This window comes from Microtus oregoni, unplaced genomic scaffold, assembly GCF_018167655.1.
Source record: "Microtus oregoni isolate MIOR12 unplaced genomic scaffold, Mior012 000025F_ref0000491, whole genome shotgun sequence".
NCBI lineage: Eukaryota > Metazoa > Chordata > Mammalia > Rodentia > Cricetidae > Microtus > Microtus oregoni.
In genome coordinates, this window is record NW_024543084.1 from 28,618,113 (window position 1) to 28,639,622 (window position 21,510).

The window sequence follows — 21,510 nt, forward strand, 5'->3', positions numbered from 1 at the left end:
GATCACGCACCAGAGCATTGGAAAACCTTCAGAAAGCAATGATTCCCCTCTCCCCGGCAGTTCTACATGTAAAGGCTTAAAAACCCTCCATGAAACTGATGAACTGTTTGTAGTTAATGTCCTCGGGAGTGTCTGTGTCTGTAATTACTATTGTAACGAGTCTTTTGCTGACCTCCCTTTCTCCTGGCTTCCCATTGTCTTCCTGTCTGTGCTGCCCTGTATACTTGGTGGCCTCTGCTATGGAGCGTATCCCCAGTTGTAAGACTAATAAAGGACTGGAGCTGTGAATGTAATTTCAGCCCATCTGATGTGATTGATCTCTTTTCCCTTCTGGCAGTAGTTCTCAACCTTCTTAATGCTGTGACTCTTAACTACAGTTCCGCATGTGTGGTGACGCCCAACTATGTATTGTGCTTTATAACTGTAATTCTGCTACTTTATGAATCCTAATATAATATCTGATATGTGACCTCCACTGCTGCCTTATGGTATTTTCTCTTGGTCCGAGTTCCCTACTAGGCTTTCATCTTGTAGAACTCCTCATCACTATTGAAAGTCTACAGAAGCAGAAGTAGGCTTTTGTCTAGAAATGAGCAGGGTTTCTACCTGAGTTGTTTAACAGTTATTATGTTTTTAAAATATGGTCTGTTACCAAAAGAAGTGTGTATGGACTAGACTGAGAATCTAGCCTTCAGCTGTGGAATGCGTTTACAGAAAAATGTCATGGTTTGATTTTTTTTTTTAAATTTTCAAATGACCTTTAGAATGCAGTGCCACTCACAGTCATGCTGGCAATGGTGTGGATTTTAATAGGAATGAGCTTGTATTTAAGTATGTAAAAGTTTAATTATGCACTAGTGAATTTCATCCAATTCTGTGACCTCTGAAAATGAAAACCTTTCCATTCCTCTATCTGCTCTTTCACTTCTGTGTTATTCATTTTTAATTCGGCCTGTCTGAAAACAGGTTCCCACGGAGAAAAGCTGTCAAGAGTGCTCACTTCCTGAATCTGTGGGCTTAGTCAGTGGCCTTGGGTGGAGCCAACAGGTTCCTTCATCCATTGCTCTTCTCTGTGAGTTTTCACACGTGTATAAGGCATGTGAAATGAGCTTTAACTCAGTTTTGTCCTCCCTCCGTCCCTCCCTTCTGTGGACAGAAAAAGAATAAGAATGAAGAAAGTGATTGAAAGCTCACTAGACCTCTATGACTTAACTCATTTCCTCTACAACAGCCAAGTTAGAAATAAAATTAAATCTTCGTGCTTTGACAGAATTCAATGTGTTTTGTTTTCTCAAAATTAAAAAAAAGTGTTCTAATTAAGTACTGGCAGAATCTATTCTTAGGACATTTCTCCAACTTTGTCCTAGAATACATTTTTACTCTAAAAATGTTTGAAGACCCAAACAGAGGTGATTTTTTTGCATGTGTTTTAATATGTACAGCATTATGAACTGAATCTAATGAAACTTTAGAGTCATTACTCAATCATTAAAACCCACTAAATGAACAGTGCACTTTTTTTTATAATCATGAATTATACTTCATGATATAAGAAAAACCAGTGGCTAGAGTAGCATTTACATTTTTGTGAGTCTTTTTACTATTTGGACTAATAGAGGACAAGTAGTAGAATTCTTCAATGAATAGTTTAAGAGAATGCAAGTGAAAAGCGACACCTTTCTTTCTTTCTTTCTTTCTTTCTTTATTTCCTTCTTCTTGTTCTTGTTCTTCTCTCCCTGTTCCTTCTCCTTCTTTTGAGACAGGATTTCTTATGTCACAGTCCTGCAATCTGGAACTCACTTTGTAGACCAGGCTGCCCTTGAATTTACAGAGATCTGCCTGCCTATGCCTCCAAAGTTTGGAGTGCTGGTATTAAAGGTGTGTACCACTACGCATTGCCTGGCAAAGTAAATGCTTTTAGTATTAGTATAGAACAGATTTGAGCTTTTGGAAACCTGGAAGAGGACCCTAGAACTGAAAACTCTTTCATACAGTGCATAACGTCTTCTTACTACTCAGCGGCAGTATATTACAGGACAGGTGGATAAAACTCCCCAAGATTTCAGCTATCCTTAATTTTGAATTGTCAACCTCTTAAATCTGTGACTGGAATTTATAGAAGATACTTTCTCATATTGTGAGTCCCGCTTTTAAACATTCTTCTTGTTTGCTTTTGAGATTGTAATTACATTTTCTCTCTCACTTTCCTTCCTACACTTCCTTCTCCTCCCACTTTCAAATCTGTAGCCTCTTTTTTAAGTTAATTGTTATTGTATGCATATTTATTTGTATATACAAATATAACCTGTTGAGTCAATGTAATATTACTTGCCTACTACTGATATGATAGGGGAAATGGAAAGGTGGCTCTTTCATGGTGGGGGAGGTAAATACAGAAGGAGGTGAGAAGAGGGTAAAGGAGAATAGCAGCATTTAAGTGATCTAATGGGGAAACTGAAAAGGGGGAACCCCTTAGGGAGGGAGAGAAGGGTAAATACAGGAGGATGGAGGGGGTAAAAAAAATATGAATGGCTGAAAAAGGCACAAGGAATCTTACTATTAACTATTATCTTTAAAAAGTGCACATAATTTATATCTCCATATCTCTATCTATCTATCTATCTATCTATCTATCTATCTATCTATCTATCGTTTTAATGAAGTTTTCTCAACTGGGCTGACAGAACTAGCTCTTAAAAGTCAGAAACCACCTAATGAAAACCCCAACACCAGACCTGAGAAGCCCTCTCTTGAGTTTTTGGCCAGGATTGTTGAAGAGACTGCTTTGAACATTTACAGAGGATTCTGCTTAGCCCACCAATGGTGCATTTGAAAAGATGGACACCTGAGGGCAGCATAACACAATTAGACTTCCTTGGTAGAGGCGAACAAAACAAAAGCAAACCCAAGGTTAGCTGTGCTGCTTAACTGAGGTCTGAGGTCAGTATCAAATCAGTGATACACTGTTTCATCACTTTCTGTAACTGGTGGAATTGTCTTGGCTGGGGAAATACTGGCTGAGCTCTGTTATCTCAAGACTTCTGAAACTAAATTTTACTCACAGACAATGAGAATCGTTAGTTTCTCCCAAAGCATGAGACAATGCCTTACAGCTGGATCTCATGGAAGCATTTCCTCAACTGAGGCTCCTGCCTCTGATAACTCTGGCTTGTGTCAAGTTGACAGAAAACCAGCCCATACAGATGGACAAAATATCAATCACAGGCAGAAATCTATCTGGGTTTTGTTTTGTTTCTTTGCTCTGTGCGCGTGTGTGTCTGAATAAAGTTTTATTGGAATATATCCATGCCTACTTGTAAAAATCTTTACAGAGTGGTGATTGTTGAGCAGTTGTTACAGAGAGCTTATAGTCTGCAAAGCCTGAATATTAACAATCTGATCCTTTACAGAAATTTATAGGATTTGTCTGTTTAAGACTTCTTTAAGGGCGAAAGAGATGACTGTTTAAGAACACATGATATTCTTACAGAAAACTGGAGGTCAAAGCCCCAGTTCCTGTATAGCAGCTGACAACCATCTGTAACTCCATGTCCATGGCATCTAGGGCCCCCACACAAAAAAATTTCTTCCTTTTTCTCACACACACATGAATAAATCCTTATTAAAAGTTTACATTCAAACTACTTCAGTAACTAGAGGGAGGTAGTTTTACCCAGTGGACAGTATTTGCTTGAATGACACTTAAAAGTTCATGTGACTTTATATAACAAAGTAAAGAAAATATGGGAACCAGAGGAAGGTTTCTTGATGAAGTGTACTTTAGCTTTACTTTCCATTAAAAATTTTATGAAACTTTGTTGAAGGGAGAATGTCTAAATATGTGCCAGTCAGAATTATAATGGACTGGCTTGAGCCTTTACGTTAGCCTCCAATTCTTTCTTAGAAGAATTACCAGTAAGCCAGAGAAAGACAAGAAGGGGCAGTGATAACAAGCTTCAGTTCATATTCAAGAGATGGTTGGGCATCTTTGACACAGAGAAAGCCATGTGTCTTTCTTGTCTTTTTTCTCTGTTGGTAAGAGAAATTGACACACAATGTCAATTATGATTACACTGTGCTTCTATACTGTGTGATCCAAGGCATGGCCACCCCTCCACACTAGCAGAGGATTGATTGTAGCATCTTGGTGCTCTAGTCCCTTATAGAAATAATAACATTTTCATTTTTCTAAACATATTCCCTTATGACTCAAATTGCTTTTTGATGGATTATAAGATTTAATATACTTCCCCCTAAATACTTTTTCCATTGAAGTTTATTTGATTCTGATGAGGAAGATATCTGAACTTGAAGGTGTGTGCCGGTCATTCCCAACTGCGTGTTTCAGTGTCCATAGGCATGTCCAGGGGTATCTTTATTACCATGGTGGAAATAATGAAGTCATCACTAAAGTATACCAGGGATGCTACTAAATGAACAATCTAAATAAATATGGATTTAGAATGAAGTATTTTTTTAAACCAAAAGACTCCACAGACTTTACTGCTGTTTTGAAGTATTAAACCAGAGTTTCCTAAAATGGTGGCACTTCCACTACAGTAGAAGTTCAGTGTACTGAGAAAGCATTCTTGATATAGTAATTTCGTTTGTTGTTACTTGAAGCAGGGTATCCTGTGGCCCAGGGTAGCCAGGAACTACCAATGTGGCTGAGGTTAGCCTTGAACCACTGATTCTCTTGTCTACTCCTCATCCTACATGCTGGGATTACAAGCTTACGTTGTCATAGGTACCAGCCGTCTTTAAAGATTTTATTCCTGAGTCTCCTTAGAGAATGCTTAAAACATTATAGTACCTCCAGAATGGGGGAGGGAGGACCCCAGGAGCTCTTCTTCACTATAACTTTAGTAACACAGAGAGAGATAGTCACCATTTTTAGGACTTTGGAAATTAACCCCAGCTTGTAGCAGTCTGCAGTGTATTCAAGGGAAAACAAATGAAAACCCCACTGTGCAAACAACCATTGTGCAGTGTTATTTCTCGTCATGTTACATCCCTTGTGTTTAGCTCGGTGAGAACCAGCCTTCAATATCAACTGCCTTGCAAATCACAGTGCTTGAGAAACCGGAGATGAATATCCACTGGTGCCCAAATGTGCAGTCATCCAGAGCCTCATTTCCAGAGGATTGTCAATGAATTGTCTAGCCGCTCCCTCCTGGGATTTGTCTTTCTTTGCCCTGGCTCTGCACTTACTCGGTACAAATTGCCTGTGGCAGCTGTTGAATATTGTTGCCTCAGATGGTGACAAGTGATGACAAACACCATCTCAAAATATGGAGAAGGGAATCTTAGAGAATGTGGTTCACAAATAGAGCTTTGGTAAGTTCTGACGTGTCTTTGGTCATTTAGGAAACCATACATGAATACCCAAGAAAGAAAGACCTAGAAGTATATAGGTTTGCAGCTTCTGCCTGACCTTAAGATGCTGCATAGATAGGAAGTCCAGGGGAACATGGGATGCCAGCTGGAGCATTAAAAGCAATGTCCTGGAGCCATTGCAAACTCTGTTTTTGTTCATGTGGCTTCTGAGTCACTGCTCATTTGGTTCAGTGGCCCGCTGATGACTGGACTGAGATATCTTTAAATATCAGAGATTTGTTCAGGAAAAACTACTAAACACCTCAATGATAGGAAGTACAAGAGAATTGGAAGGACTTGCAGGATTGCCAAACAGTTTTAAATCTTTAGCTTTCAGCAAATAATATAGGACGGACAAAGAAATAGTATGTGTCATACACAACAAGAGAGTATTCCCTGTTTTCCTTCCCACTTCCCAAACAGTAAGAGACTGAGGCATCTACTTCTGACAGCAAAGTAGACTTGAAGATAGTATTCTTTTACTAGAGACAAAGCAGGGCACTTTTATATAACCATAAAAGAATCTAGTAAGAAGTTGTAACATTTTGAATCAATATAGGCACCTGGGATGTTGTAATAAAATAAATAGTATTTGTTTTGTTTTGTTTTGTTTGCCCCTGGCAAGTGGAATAGAACCTTTGTAGACACAGTGTTAGAAAGATGTAGGAGAACTTTTTGTTCTTTTGTTCTTTAACTTTCAACACTTAATACAGACCTTCCAAATTTTTGTGATTTTCTAAGTGAGAGGAGACTCTCATAAGGAGTCCTTAATCCCTTAGGATTTTCTGGGTGATAATGATTTTTATTCAGAGGTAACTCCTAGTAGCTTACTAGGTAGCCACAGAATGGAGGAGGGGTGGCTTCTGAGAGAACAGGCCTTTGATTTGGATTAGGAGGCTAGGATTTTCATCCTCTATCCTATATATACCTACTCTGCGTGTAGGCGAGAATAAGACTGAAGATTGAGTTGCCTCTAGTGGCAGTGTTTTAATAGTCAAACTGTAATACAACCGCTATAGACGCCACAAGGGGATATTTCTCCTTTCCCATCCCTGGACTTCTTCCTCACTTAATGAATCTACTCTACACACACACACACACACACACACACACACACACACACGCCAAGTAGATGAATATCTAAGTCCCACAAAAGACAAGCCTCTGTGCTTGATAGCCTTTTAGACCAGCCTTATATATTTCTTACCAGAATGTTTCTATGTGCCATGCTTTTAAAATAAGGGGCAAATGTTGATATGTTATTGAAATTTATAAAGAGGAGGGCAAAAAACCAAGTCAATATGCAAAAAGATTGAAACTATACTATTCTTTATATGATGGAGTGAAATTAAAAGGGATTGAAGGAAATTTATGGACATTAAATAATGTACTCCTAAGTAAACAATAGGTCAAAGAAAAAACTCAAAAAGGAAATAGAGAAGTTATTTTGGATAAAAAGAAGTTTAAACCTCTTTTAGAACACAGTGTTATCAGTACTATATGGTGAATTTGTTATAAGGGTCATTTGGCAAGGAAGAATGAGAGCAAATCAACCATTTAGTAACAGATTTAAAAAACACATGTAAATCAGTGAGATTAAAGGAAATATACAGCGAGTTACAGAGTAGAAGAACAATAAAATTTCGTGGACTCATAGGTTTACTCTCCTATAAAATATCACTGACATTTTCCGTCTTTAAAAAGAAATTATTTTATTTTATGTGCGTTGGCATTTGGTCTTCATATGTGAGCGTATCACATCCCATGGGACTGGACTTACAGTCGTGTGCTACCATGTGGATGCTGGGAATTGGATTAAGGTCCTTTGAAAGAATAGTCACTGTTACTTACTGCCGAGCCACTTTTTCAGCCCACTGTCAGTGACACTTCAGTCCATAAAAAAGAGAAGTTTCATATTATAAAATGCAGTAAGAAGGAGTATTGATGGACTTTGTAGAAATACTGTCAATAGTTGTATGTCAACAGAATATAGGTAATTTAGGTGAAATGAACAACAAAGCAATAAACTACTGCAACTCCGAAGTCTAATCTCTGAATAGACTTGTAGTAAGTTCTTAGTAAACAAAGCTCTCTCTACGGTGAAAAGCTCATTGCACGGCTGAAGTTGTGAAGCATATCACAGATGTAAAGAAAATGGGAGAGGGACACTTCTCAGGCTCCTGTGGGAATAGGATTAGCCAGATATCAAAATGGAGAGATATCACAAGAATATTAATATTCTTTATGAATAGTATATATTAATACAACCAAAGCAAATAACCTCTCCCATTTTGTCAAAATGAAAGAGTTCTAAACCTAATACAAAACTTATTGTATATGTATATTTATTATAAGAACAAATATCAAGTATAAAAATTAGAATTATAGCCAGCAAAAACAATATCAAGCAAAAAACATATGCTAAATGTTTCACTAGTTAAATTATCCTAAGGGATCTAAGACTTGTATTAGAAATGGCTTGGCTAAGTCATGAGAGGAAAGTTACCATGACTATCTAGTCTTCAACCTCATCAAAGACCTGAGAAGGGAAATAATATTACTTGAGTAAACAGGAAGCACAATCAAGCAACTTCCAAAATGTACAATAAATGACAGAGACAACTGGCTACCTGGGCAATCACCCAAAGTCTCGTTTACAACATTGGAGCAACCAACTTTGCCCAAGACCTTGAGTAACTGACCAACCATTTTCAGAGGTAGAAAAATTTTCAAAATCATCTTAACCTGTCTTGGCAAGGTTTGACAGTCTTTTTTTGTTGTATCCTGCTTGTCTAGTCTGGACACTGTACATTTTGTCAGTGGTTGGGACATGGGCAGTTCTTTGCCCAAAGGCCAGTTTTACCAAGAAGGAAGCAAGCATGGTCACGTGTACTATATATGCAGATGTAAAATCATATGTGGTCCTTTGGCTGCTGGATTTAGTTCCTGTTCCCTGCTCATGCAGAGTACTGCTGATCTGTGAGTCTATCCCTAAATAAAGAAACCTTTATTATACTGCATTCTGGGTTAGTGTGGGACTATTTTGTTATAATCAACAACGTGGGCCAGTATCTTAAAGAATATTGGCTGAAGGAGTTCCCACAGCACTTGTTCCTGTGATTTTTGTTCTGATTATAACAAATCAGCCCTGTCTTTTGGGCTTATTCTAATTTTACTTCTTTTGTTATTCTTACCACTTCATTGAACTCTTAAACTCCTCAGCATCTTCATGAAAGCTTCAACAAACTTCTTCCAAACTCATGGTAACTTTGAGATTTCCTTAAAAACCTCATGAATTATCAATCGTCTTAGTGGTGAATGCTTTCCACAAAGTTCCCACCTTCCTTTGCCCAAATCCACCAATGAAACACTATTTTACTTTATATTTCTCCTTGAATTTATAGTTTAAGTCTAATTTTCTATTAAAGTTTACTTGTGTTAGGTTATTATACTTAGAATTTTTCTGGATCATAAATTTTATTTGCAATAAAGCCTACAAATTAAAATGAAATATGTTATCACATGTTAAGTATATTTTAGAATGATTTATAGTTGGTAATTAACAGTTTGTTATAAGTAAAATAATGTTCACATTTAAAAAGAATTTGAATGTCTCTGACATTAAAATATTTTTGTGTGATTAGTGATTATATTGAGTCTTTAGATTTTTTTGTTAAAAGCAAAGACTTTTAAAAGAAGTAATTGCTTAATGATTATTCATTGCTGTTTCTTATGTTCTTGGAACGTAAAAAGGCCTTGCCAACTCATGTTGAAATGATTTGCTCATACCTTGAGATACCTTGGTTGACCTAAGAAAGGAGTATGAAAATTGAAATTTGTCGGTTTTGGTGCACCATTTCAAAGCACATTTTAAATAAAGTTCCTTCCTGTGCTTTAAATAAGAAAAGAAACCATCAAAACTTAAGAACTGAAGACTTAATTCATTGGCAATAACTACTGAATAAGTTGATTGGCAAGGCTTGTTCTTAGTGTCAAGCTGTTCATCCAGTCTTTCCTATGAAATTTGTGCCTGCTTGCTGATGGAAGAGGCAAGGGTTTTGACAAAACAGTTTTAGCGTTTCCACTCTAAATATTTAGATAGCCTGGGTGGGAGAGCTTCTAGAGTGAAGGCAGGGAAGGCGAGGCAGTTCCTGTGAAGAAACGGGTGTGTCCTGGAAGCTGGGGTTCTGTGTATGTACTTGCTGCTGTCAGACTCTCAGTGAGTACCTGTACTCTTTGTCTCTGGAGCATGTGCTGAGTCACGTTGAGGGCTGTGGTTCGGATCACACCGCTGCTATCTATGAGGCAACGCGATAGCTTTGGGCAGCATCCCTGTAAAGCTGTTGTATACAGACGTGAATGTTGCTGCACCCTTTGTTCACCTGCCTGGCATACTGCCAGAGGCGCTGCTTGCCTCTCTGTGGTCTGCATCCTTCCCCTGCACGTGCCAGAGCACTTTTGGTTCTTCTGTGAGTTGTTCTATTTCTCAAGTGAGCGGCTTTGGTAGGAGCCGTACTGAGGTTCTGCTTACTGCATTGGAAGATGGATGTGATGCTTCTCTCTGGATGGGAGGGGAAGATACTCTTTGTGCATTAGCAGAGATCCTCATTTCTTAGGCTTAGAGGCTCACTATAAAAAGCAGCCTACTACATTGTACAAGTGTGTGTCATTTGCCCCTGTTCAGTTTGTGCGAGCTGCAGCTCAGGCAATTCAAATAGTGTTAGCATTTTCTGGTTCCTATTATGGTAAGCATGAATTCCTGCTTATCTTACTTGAGAGTCATTTCCTCTGCTGATAAGATAATCTGTTAACTTCAAAGTAAATAAATCTGAGGACCTTCAGTGTACTTAAATGTAAGGAAATACAAACCTATTAATTCAGCTCAGAAATGGCATTTTAATCCATGTTTTAAGTTTAAACCTGTATAAATGCAGCATCATTTTGCAGATTTTTGTTTGGGTTAAAATTAAGATTTAACATAACTTTATGATTTATACAGTACAACAATTTTAAAAACATAATAAGCTATGTGTCTTTTTTATGTTAAAGTTTTATTATCATACACACGTGCGTCTACGCGCACACACACACATGTTCAAAATTTGCTTACCCACATTTTAAAGAATTCATCTTAATTCTTTATTATTATAATTATAAATTATATTTTCCTTTGCTCTAGAATATTGGAAAGAAGATGACCTGCCAAGAGTTCATTACAAATCTCCAAGGAGTAAATGAAGGTGTGGATTTCTCCAAGGATCTCCTGAAAGTAAGCCTAGGACTGTTGGTTTTCAAACAGATTTGAGTTTATGTTTACTGTGAACTTAGGCCAATAATTGCTTGAGTGTTTAAGCTTTTTATTTAGGTCTTTCTTGGTGGTATTTCTATTGAGCTTTGAGTTCGTTGCTCAGATTACCAAGTTTCCTAAGGCAGCACTTCCTAAGGATCTGTCCCGCAGTAGGTAATGCAGAGAGAACAAGGGCATGTGGACTAGTGGTGATGGCACTAGTTAGTGAGTGGGTTTTGTGCTACAAGGGTATAGTTATTTCAGAAACAAGCATTTGCAGACTTCGGTAGACATGTATGACAGTGTTCATTCTCAGTCACAGAGTCACTCAGCTGCCTCTTGAAATAGATTAAATCCCAAGTGACTGTGAAGTGAGTGAATTATTTGCAGTTGGTGTTTTTATTGTTACATTCATGTTTTCATCAAATTGTTTTCAAGGAGACAAAATCAGCTTTGGCATTTATAGATTTTTCAGAATTATAAATAAGACGTATTTGATAAAATGTGAACTGACAAATGCTGTGGAGTATGAATATTTTAGAAGTGGGTATAAGATATGTATGTCGGGAATACAAGTTTTACAGGTCCCTGGTTTTTCAAACTTGGTGCACATAGCTTTCTTTAGGAGAATTGTCTAAGAATGGTGACACATTTGAATCCTGCCGTAGGATGGAAGTGTGCTTGCAGATGGGTGTCCTTCATTATAGTTTATGTAACTTTTAGTCTGTTTATAAGGGGCATGCTTAGCTAGGGCTGTACTGCCAAGCCACACCGCCAATCCTGTGTAATTTATCAAGAAAGGGTGGAGTTCTGCCAGATTTGAAGAGACATGCTGTGGAAAATTAAAGAAGGTATTATGTATAGTGCTGTCAGACTGCAGAATGTAATGGTTTTAACACTACTGATAAAAAGTTAGGTGGTTAAAAATGCTACTTTTCTTGTAGCTTTGGATTTTCTATATAACAAGATTTTTTAATGTTACAAAATGATTGCATTCTTTCTACCCTTCCCTCCAGGCCCTTCCAAGTACTTCCTCCTCTTGCTGCCCCTCAAAAGCAGGGCCTCTTTTTCTTTAATTGTTACTGTTATATGAATGCAACCTGCTCATTTCGATAAGTGTTACTTGTATGTATGGGATTTGGATGTTTTAGGGCTGACCACTGGTTAGTGGTTAGCCAGTTAGGGCTCATTCCCAGGGAAGACGATATCTCCCACTCTCAGCCTTGCGTTAGTTATCTGTAGTTCTTTCTCTATGGGTGCCGTCCTGTGAGATTTCTCCTTACTGTGTTACCTAAAGATGTCCAACAAGGTATTTTATAATGTTGTTTCCTTATTGTGTTAACGCTGCCATTTCGAAGGGCATAATTTCAAATGACAATGGGAAATAGAGATGGCAGAACTGTGACATGTTGAGTGAGTAAACCTGTAGTGTTGACAAGACTTTTTGTTTTTGTGTTTGTTTTGTGTACGTATGTGTATGTGTATGTGTGTGTGGTATTGGAGAGGAAAATGATGAAATTTTACCGAGGGAGAGTCTGTGAGGTGTTTTTTTTAACTACATGAGAAAGGGAAATTGACAGGAAAATATCTAGATATTTAAATGTTAGTTAAAAGGATTTAGATATTAATAGTAAGCATATGGATACCTCCATGGCTACAGGTATATTATGGGGTAGATCATAACATTTTTGATGGAGCCATTTACAACCAAGCATAGATAATGTACTACTCTTGATTTACTCTGACAAGAACTGGCCTGACGCTCTGTGAAGTCCTGCAATTATAATCATGGCCATGAACCTCAAGGGAGGGACTCCTATTTGGCATTTCTTCTTTCCTGTGGGAGAAGTCCAGTAATAGAAAATAATAGTGGCATTTAGTGAGGCGACCATCATTGGAAATACGGGTTTTCTTCTGCTGCTCACCTTCAAGGCAGGGCTTTTGTGTTAGTCTATTAGGAGTGGTGTTTGTTGTCAGTTTCAGTAAGGAAAGGTTTCCTGAAAGCAGTGTGACTTTATTTCACTTGAATATTCAAGTTTTCCCTACCCGCTTCTTCTCCTCTTCCTTCTTTCTTTTAAATTCTTTGATGGTCTGCTTTCTTTCTTTCTGTTTTTTTGAAATATCTTTTAATTTGGAAGAAAACTCCAATTATATTTATGCCATACAGATAAACACAAAAACATATGTTACCATCTCACAGGTTTTTGAGTAACTATTTTTTCTCTCCCTTCACCCTCTTTCCAAACTCTAAAATGGCAGGCATTCATGACATTCCGAGAATTTTTTAAAAAGTGTGGTAAAAATGAAAATAGATCATTGAATATTTTCTTATGAAAATATAAGTAGCTGTATTAATAATCAGAAATGTTTTAATATACTTTATTAAACTTGCTGTTTTGTTCTTTTACCTTGGCCTTAATTGCTTTTAAACTTCTATGGCTCAAAAGTTAGATTTATATTTCTTTAAATTTCTTCAGACCAGAAGTAACTTTTGTACTAATATCTGATTATGTGCGGTTGCATCATTGGAGACATTTATTAAAAAGGTTTAGCATGTGTTTATCTGGTGGTGTAGGGCTTGGAAAAGATTCCAGAAAGGAATTTATATATCCTCATTGATCACAAACTGCTGAGAAACAAGGAGGACTCATTGAGCTTGAGAAGCTCTCTAGTATTAGAATGAAAGTGCACTGCCTGCCCTGCCTTATCTCAGCAGGCATGGCTAAGAAAGCCTACCATGATATATTTGTGTAGGGAAGAGACGCGCACCTCTGCTCTTCAATTCAGAGCATGTATAGCGTCTTCCTCCACCTCCTGCTGACACGATGACAAGTTGGGCCCTTTCTATAGTTGTCATCGCAGTTCCAGCTGTTTCTTAAACTACAGGGAACTTGAGTGTTTAATTTTCCCCATAAGTTGTTTGGAGTAAAAGTTATAGACATCTGTACTCAAAAGTGAAGAAAGTTAGATGCAGAAAGACAGCCAATAGTAGAAGATCTTTTAACTTCTTCAAAGAAGGTAATGATTTTGGTGCTCAGTTGGAAGCCTTATTTTTTATTCAAGCTATTAATCTGTTTCATTTTTTACCTCTTATAAAAAGTCTCAATATGTTTGCTTTAGGGTGGATTCAAATGTTTTATTAAGGGAAGATAAAAACACTGAATTTAAATCATTATAGGTTTATCTGAGCAGACTCTCATTAAATTTTCTAGGTAAATACATTTGCTTTTTCTTGCTTTGTCCAAGAACAGAGTTTAGGCAAAACTTTTAAAAGAAGTTTCTGAAACTCCATAGACTTCCTGTGTCCACTCCTTAGTTGGTTGGATACTTTATAGATATATACTTTGTTTTTGATGGAATTTTTCATTTGGTATTCTTAAGGGAATGTACATTCTAAAATCATAGAAAATTTGGGTAGAAAGTCACAAACCTTAAGTAGACTCAAGGCTCAACAAAGAGATGAATTTTAGATAAAGATCAATGCAATTTCTTGGGCAAGAAGGAAATACAATTAGAGAATAAAAAGTTATACAATGGAGATTCATAACCATTAGCTTCTTAATCAGTTATTGCTCTCTGTAAAGGTAAACTAAAACAAAAAAAAAAGTCTGGAAAGTTCAAGATAGATTATTTTATGAGTTCGGATACCACAAAAGACATGTTAACCCATAGTTGACAACAAGAACTCTTAGGACTCTTCTAGAAAAGCAAGAGCAAACAAACCTACCATACTTCCTCAGCTCCATCTGGCCTCTAGTTAGAAGACCACAAACATGACACTGCCAAGTTGCCCTGTTCTCCGCTATTTCCTACCAAAGGTTGACCTCAGGCAGCACTGAGCCCTTCGCTTTTCCTTACCTCCACACACTCTATGTGTTTGCCCCACCCTATGTATTTGATTCTGTGATTATTAGTGAATGCAAGTATAGTTGGGGAAATATGAATGAGGCCAGATTTTATTAATCTTACTTGTATTATTTTATTATTCACTTACAAATTTTACATTGAATGGGACCATATAAAGGTACAAGGAATCCATTATTTCTTATGACTCCAAGCTTTTCTACAATTATCTCAAAAACTGAAGTTTTAATAAAAAATAATGAGCAGGTTTACTAAAAGAAAAGAGGGGGTCTGTACTCTATATTCAATCAGATTAAGCATCATATTAAAATTGGCTTTAATGAAATTTTGCTGTTCTTTACCCTTTCAGAGTATCGAATATCATGTAACATAGCTCAGATATAACTAGCAATATTAAAAAATAGAAAGTCATTGACTTATAACAAACTGTATTAACTTAACAGAAACACAATAGAGGGTTAGTAGACCCTGCTTTTGTGATTTTCCTTCTTTTTTTTAAATTTATTTATTTATTAAAGATTTCTGTCTCTTCCCCGCCACCACCTCCCATTTCCCTCCCCCTCCCCCAATCAAGTCTCCCTCCCTCCTCAGCCCGAAGAGCAATCAGGGTTCCCTGCCCTGTGGAAAGTCCAAGGAACCCCCACCTCCATCCAGGTCTAGTAAGGTGGGCATCCAAACTGTCTAGGCTCCCACAAAGCCAGTACGTGCAGTAGGATCAGAAACCCAGTGCCATTGTTCTTGAGTTCTCAGTAGTCCTCATTGTGTGCTATGTTCAGCGAGTCCGGTTTTATCCCAGGCTTTTTCAGACCCAGGCCAGCTGGCCTTGGTGAGTTCCCAATAGAACATCCCCATTGTCTCAGTGTGTGGGTACACCCCTCGCAGTCCTGAGTTCCTTGCTCGTGCTCTCTCTCCTGTTCCTGATTTGGACCTTGAGATTTCTGTCCGGTGCTCCAATGTGGGTCTCTATCTCTGTCTCCTTTCATCGCCTGATGAAGGTTAATATTCAGGTGGATGCCTATATGTTTTTCTTTGGGTTCTCCTTATTTAGCTTCTCTAGGATCACTAATTATAGGCTCAATGTCCTTTGTTTATGGATAGAAACCAAATTTGAGTGAGTACATCCCATGCTCCTCTTTTTGGGTCTGGCTTACCTCACTCAGGATAGTGTTTTCTATTTCCATCCATTTACATGCAAAATTCAAGAAGCCCTTGTTTTTTACTGCTGAGTAATACTCCAATATGTATATATTCCATACTTTCTTCATCCATTCTTCCATTGAAGGGCATCTAGGTTGTTTCCAGGTTCTAGCTATTACAAACAATGCTGCTATGAACATAGTAGAGCATATACTTTTGTTGTATGATAAGGCCTCTCTTGGGTATATTCCTTCTTAAATGGATTTAAGTGTATATTTAATGTGTATTTAAATGGGTTTAAATGTGTCGTTAGATATTTGTGAGTTATACAGAAGTAAATTCAGTCTTTAGAACAAAAATAAATTGGGGATTATTTTGAAGAATTGAAAGCTGAACAGCAACATGAACCTTTTCTTCTTCTAGAGGATGTTGCTGGGAGGGAGCACAGAGTGAAAAAGGCGGCACAAAACCTGCTATCCAGTAAAAAGTGCTGGTCTGGATAACAGTGCAACAGTGATGAGAGACACGTATATGATATTACTGGGGCCTCTTGTTGGATCTTCTTTGCTGTATTGTTTTTCTCAGATCCCCCATGCTTTTCTTACTGTGTTCTAACCAAATGGTGTTGAAGAGAAGCAAGTAGTAAAAACAAAATTCTCACTGGGTGTGGTGGTCCACACCTTTAACCCTAGCACTTGGCAGGCAGAGATAGGTGAATCTCTATGAGTTCAAAGCCAGACTGGTCTACAAAGTGAGTTCCAGGTCAGCTAGGGCTACACAGAGAAAGCTCGTCTTGAAAAACAGAACAAAACACAGAAAGAAAGAAAGAAAGAAAGAAAGAAAGAAAGAAAGAAGAAAGGAAGAAGAAAGAAGAAACAAACAAATCTGTCTTCTCGATAATCTGATTTATAAAACTGAATGCACCAGAATGCTTCCTGGCAGAGTTTGAGATAAACAGTGTAGAAGAATCAGAAGAGCAAGATGGTGCAGGTTATATAACTGTTCAGCATCCAATGGTATCTGTCTCTTAGAGTGAACAGGGGGGTTAAGATGTCATGTGGGCCATTTGTCATGCATAAAGCTTCCTGGTACAGCTGTGAACGAACGTGTGTCTGAGTATTGCGAGTGATGTCACTAGTGATAGCATCTTGGGGTGGGGGCTAATGTTCATTTTACTTCTTTTCATCTTAATCTCTATAGCTGTAAAATAAAGCATCTGCCCTGTGCCTGCAGTTGCCATATTTTTCCTATGGATTCATGAACCATGCAATACTGCCCAGCCTCTTTATTGTCCTTCCCTTCCTGCACCACAAGTGTGTTCTCAGTTTCTGATGTTCTCAAACTTGACTGTGTGATGTGTTTGAAGCGACTTGGCACAAAAAGAATTGGAACATGGTAGGTGTCCTTTAAGGATCCATTCAGTGCAGGGCTGGGGTGTTCTTTACACTGTTCTTGTCTTTGTAAACTCAAATCATATCTCTTAATGTTTGTTTTCCTCTTGGGGCTACTGGTTAGACAAAGAAGCATGCACAAATAATGGAGGCAGCAAATGTTCAGATCTAAATCTAAGAAAGATGTTCTTTTTATAGCAGCATTCTCCAAAGATTGTGCCCTGATGACTGGAGGAGAGGAAGAAGGGGCCTCAGTCTGAAACAGGTCTAAACTTTTTTATAAATGAAAAGCCAGAAGCGAATTCTCAGAAATACTTGATCTGAGTTATATTCGGAGTATGTAGTTGGAAATAGGAACTTATGGGTGGTATTTAAGTGCAGCTATAAAAAGAGCATCCACTGTTGCCTGGAGTAGGTGAGCTCTCAAAGAGAAGGTCATGTAAACCTGGTAGCAACAGTATCTATGGAAGAAAAGGCTTAGATGCTTATCCTAGTATAAGGAGGAGAGCCTTTGAAAAGAAAAGCTGTGTTAGTGAGCTTCTAAAGAGAAAAGCATTAAAGCCTGTGGCTCAAAATACAGGCTCTCGCTGCCTTTTCTTCAGTGTGGCAAATCAAGCTGAGTTGTGAGATGAAAAGTGTGTTTCTGTTCCTACCTTCTCCATGGAAGTCTGGAAGTCAAGATAATGGTGGTGCCTTTTGTACGGATCAGATCACAAATGAAGAACGGTGCTGATGAGGATGATCCTTTAAAGTGACTGGAATCTACACACCGTGTTTGCATTAAATGGAAACAACAGCAAAGCCCTCCCCAAAAGAGGTTCATTAGTAGAAGGGCATGACAGACAGGTGCTGTTTAATGGGTACACAGTTAACCAAAAAGAAAGTTTCAGTGGGGGTGGTAGTAATCATTAAAGGTATTGTAATGGAATATTGACAATTCCCAGGCAGATTCAATATTTGATTTGACCACAAAGAAGCATTATCTGACTTCATACCTCATTTACTCCATAAAATTTTGAATGGTGGTGTTTGAGCATTCTTAAAATTTTGCAGCATTACCCTCTAACTTAGCATAGACACTCGACTCAAAGTCAGTCTCACTGCAACTTTCAACCATTTTGCTCATGATTTACCCAGAGGAGCCTGGGAGGCCTCTACAAGGGACATGGTTCTGTCTGCAGGCTTATCCAAGATTATAGAGCTATCACAGCAAAATAGTGTGATATCATGCTTATTCACTAAGTAACAGTGGAACACATTTTCATTTAGAGGAATTTGTAGCTACAATAAAAATAGCTCACAAAGGAAAACACTTTGTTTAATGGTTTTAGTAATAACTTTACTGTGTACAGATCAGTTGTATGAAACAGACTCAAAAATATGAGAACAAGCAAAAAAGTTAATCCTTTTAATCATCCCCCCCGTCTTTCCTGCCTTGCTTCCTCCCTTTCCCCTCATTTCTTCCTTCTTCCTTCCCTTTCCCCCCTCCCCTCTCCCTTTTTCCCTCTTTCTCTCCATCCCTCTCTCCATTCCTCCCCTTGATGCCAGGCAAGCACTCTACTCCCTGAGCTGCGTCTCTAGCCCTTCCTGTTCCCTTTCATTGGCTTCATAAACACTGCTGTTTAAATGCAGGTGTATGCACGTACTTGACACTGGAGACTGGCCTAAGCACATTTTGTGGAGCCAGAGTCTCATTGACAAAATACTAGCCACTCCAATCACATCTTTAAAGACAAACAAAATGAAATTATTTAGGTGCTTAACTTTTATGTTGAAATTATTTTTTAAAAATAGAATTTTTTGAGTTAGGGTCTCACTTTTAAATAGTCCACTCTGGCCTTAAGCTCTGTGTAGCCTAGGTAAAACTCAAATTTAGAAATACTGTGTAACTCAAGAGCTGAGATTACAGTTATACCACTAAGCCACAAAGATCAATTACTTTAGAGAATATTAGAAATGAATTAGAAAAATTAAGTTAAAGTAAGCATGTGTGTCCGTTATGTGTTGCTAGCAAGAAGTAATTTGATAACTATGTAAAATGAAGGTGGAACCTTTGAGGGTAGTAGGTCTCTAAATGGAACCTTTGGGTTTTGAGTAACCTATCAGAATGGGTATATTCTAGCACTCCAAAGTAATGGGTGTACTTAATGAATCATCAAAAATGTTCTGCCGTGTTTGTTTAGTTTCATTAGGAGATTGGAGTGTGAAACGGATGTGGAAAAACTGTCCAGCTACGTTATAAAGATTTATAGCATTTAAAGAAATCAGCTTCAATCAGAAAATCGGCTAACACAGAATAAATCATTTCTTTACCTGAAATCATCCTGCAACGTTCATTCTCTGTCCGTGCTGGATTCCTGTAGGTAGTTATAGCCAGCCTTGCACATTAAACCAGCATTCGATTAACAATATTTGGTAGGAAATTGAGTTTGCCCTGAACATATACAGACTTTATTCTTACTATTCTCTACATAGTATAACAATTATTTCTATATCATTTGTATTACATTCATTATTATTAGGAATCAGAGAGTTTGAAATATGCAAGAGGATGTGTGATGGTCATGGAGAAATGCTGCAATATTGTACACATGGTGCTTGATTGTCACATTGTCTGAATCTGTGGGTGGGGTGGCGTCTTGGAACCAACACCATATAGATGTCAAGGATTGACTGTTAAATCTTCCCATTTTAAGTTTTCACTCTTTTCTCAAACTTTGCATAGGTAGATCATTTTCTTCCTTCCCATACCCCTTCCCCTAAACTACTGCTTTCTCAGAAACATAAAAAGCCATATTCATGCATACTTCTCAAAGAAGTAATTTTTAATTATGATGTAATTATAGTTCTTATCCCCTTCTCTGTCACCCCTCTAAACCTTCCCTACCTTCCCTTATATATTCCTTTTTTCTCTAATTCATGGTTTTTCCTTTACTTGTTTTAATTGTGTTGTTGGTGGTGGTGGTGGTGGTGGTATGTGTGGGTGTGCGTGTGTATTGCTTAATTAAAAATCAGCCTTCTCAGACAGTTTCTATGATGTTCCCTATATGTATATGACAGGGCTAACCAACTGGAGGGCCCTTTTCTGGGAAGAACATTCCTCCTCAACATTACCCATTTACCTGTAGTTAGAGGTCCTTATAGTTTTCCCCTTCACATCTTCATATTTTCATCGGTGTCACCATTGCTCAGGTCTTATTTAGGCAGCTGTGTTGATGAGATTTCTGTAGCCTTTCTGACATTTCTAGGAGACACAATCTGACAGCAGACTTCTTGGTTCTCTGGCTTACGATCCTTCTACATACTCTTCTGCAATAATATCCCAAGCCTTAGGTGTGGGAATTGTGTTCTAGATATGCCAGTTGAGAATGGGCATCATTCTGCCTCCTGTTCTATGCTTTCCAGTTGGTTGTAGTTTTCTGTAGTGGGCTCAGTCTGTTGGAATAAGATGTTTACTCGATGAGGGGTGAGAACTACACTTAACTGTGCATTTAAAGATTAATGTTTAGAATGTAGATAGGGATTATGCTGGTTCAGTAAAATGGCAGTTGTAGATTTACCTCCAAATTCCATGACTTCACTAGACCTGGATAGTAGGCCAGGTTTCCAGTATCAGGCATGGACTCCCTCTTGTTGAGAAGGCCTTGGATCCAATTAGAGTTGTTGGTTACCACCCAGGTATGTGCGCCACTATTGCATCCTTGGGGTTACTTTGTCATACTGGGCTCTGAGTTCATGGGTGTCATTGTTGGGTAGGAATATTGTTTGCATACCCTTTCTTGATAGATCTCAGTACCACGAAAGCTAGTTCTCAGGGAAAAACTGTGAAGGAAGTCTCTTAAGGGGAGCCTTCCCCTTCAGTGTCCCATTTGTCAAATTGACACATTCATTCTGTTGTTCTCCATTATATATTAGTCACAAGGATTTCCATTTCTTCAAGGCTTTCCTAGAATGAAACATGTTATCCCTTTGGATACCAATGCTACTTAAAAGAATGCTGAAATGGAATCTATGTGTCTATGTATATAAAGTGTAGTTACTAGACTTGCCATGATTTTCTAAAGTCTGGTGAAATTTAATAGGATTTGCAAGTTCTCTTTAGTAGAAGCTGTATTAAATGTACTGGGACAGACATTAGTTGTGCACTGAGGTGAGGAATTATTAATCAGTTATAGTACTTTTCAGATCTGACCACCCAATAAAATCACTGGGGATAAGGGAAGAAAAGAGAACAGTGAAAAAAATTCTTATTCAAATGACAATGTATAAAGCAGTGAACACTGGAGAAAAGTCTGGCAATTGGATCCCTATGTAAACATAGCCTGTACAGTTGCTTTGCTTCAAAAGATAGTACAAAGACTTCTTGAAGCAACTTTGTTAATGTAGTTCCCATAGAAACCATTCAGATGCCATCATCAGATGAAGTATATTAGTTCCTCCAGAAGACAGACGTGA

General features: G+C 38.0%; 1 protein-coding gene across 3 annotated transcripts in view; it reads left to right on the forward strand.

Annotated features, from left to right (window-relative positions):
- Psd3 (pleckstrin and Sec7 domain containing 3) overlaps positions 1-21,510 on the forward strand; it is a 372,681-nt gene that overhangs the window by 180,702 nt on the left and 170,469 nt on the right. For all 3 annotated transcript variants that reach the window (XM_041674594.1, XM_041674595.1, XM_041674597.1), the window contains one exon: positions 10,556-10,645. In XM_041674594.1, coding sequence (XP_041530528.1) covers positions 10,556-10,645 — 90 coding nt within the window. The remainder of the gene's footprint in view (positions 1-10,555; positions 10,646-21,510) is intronic.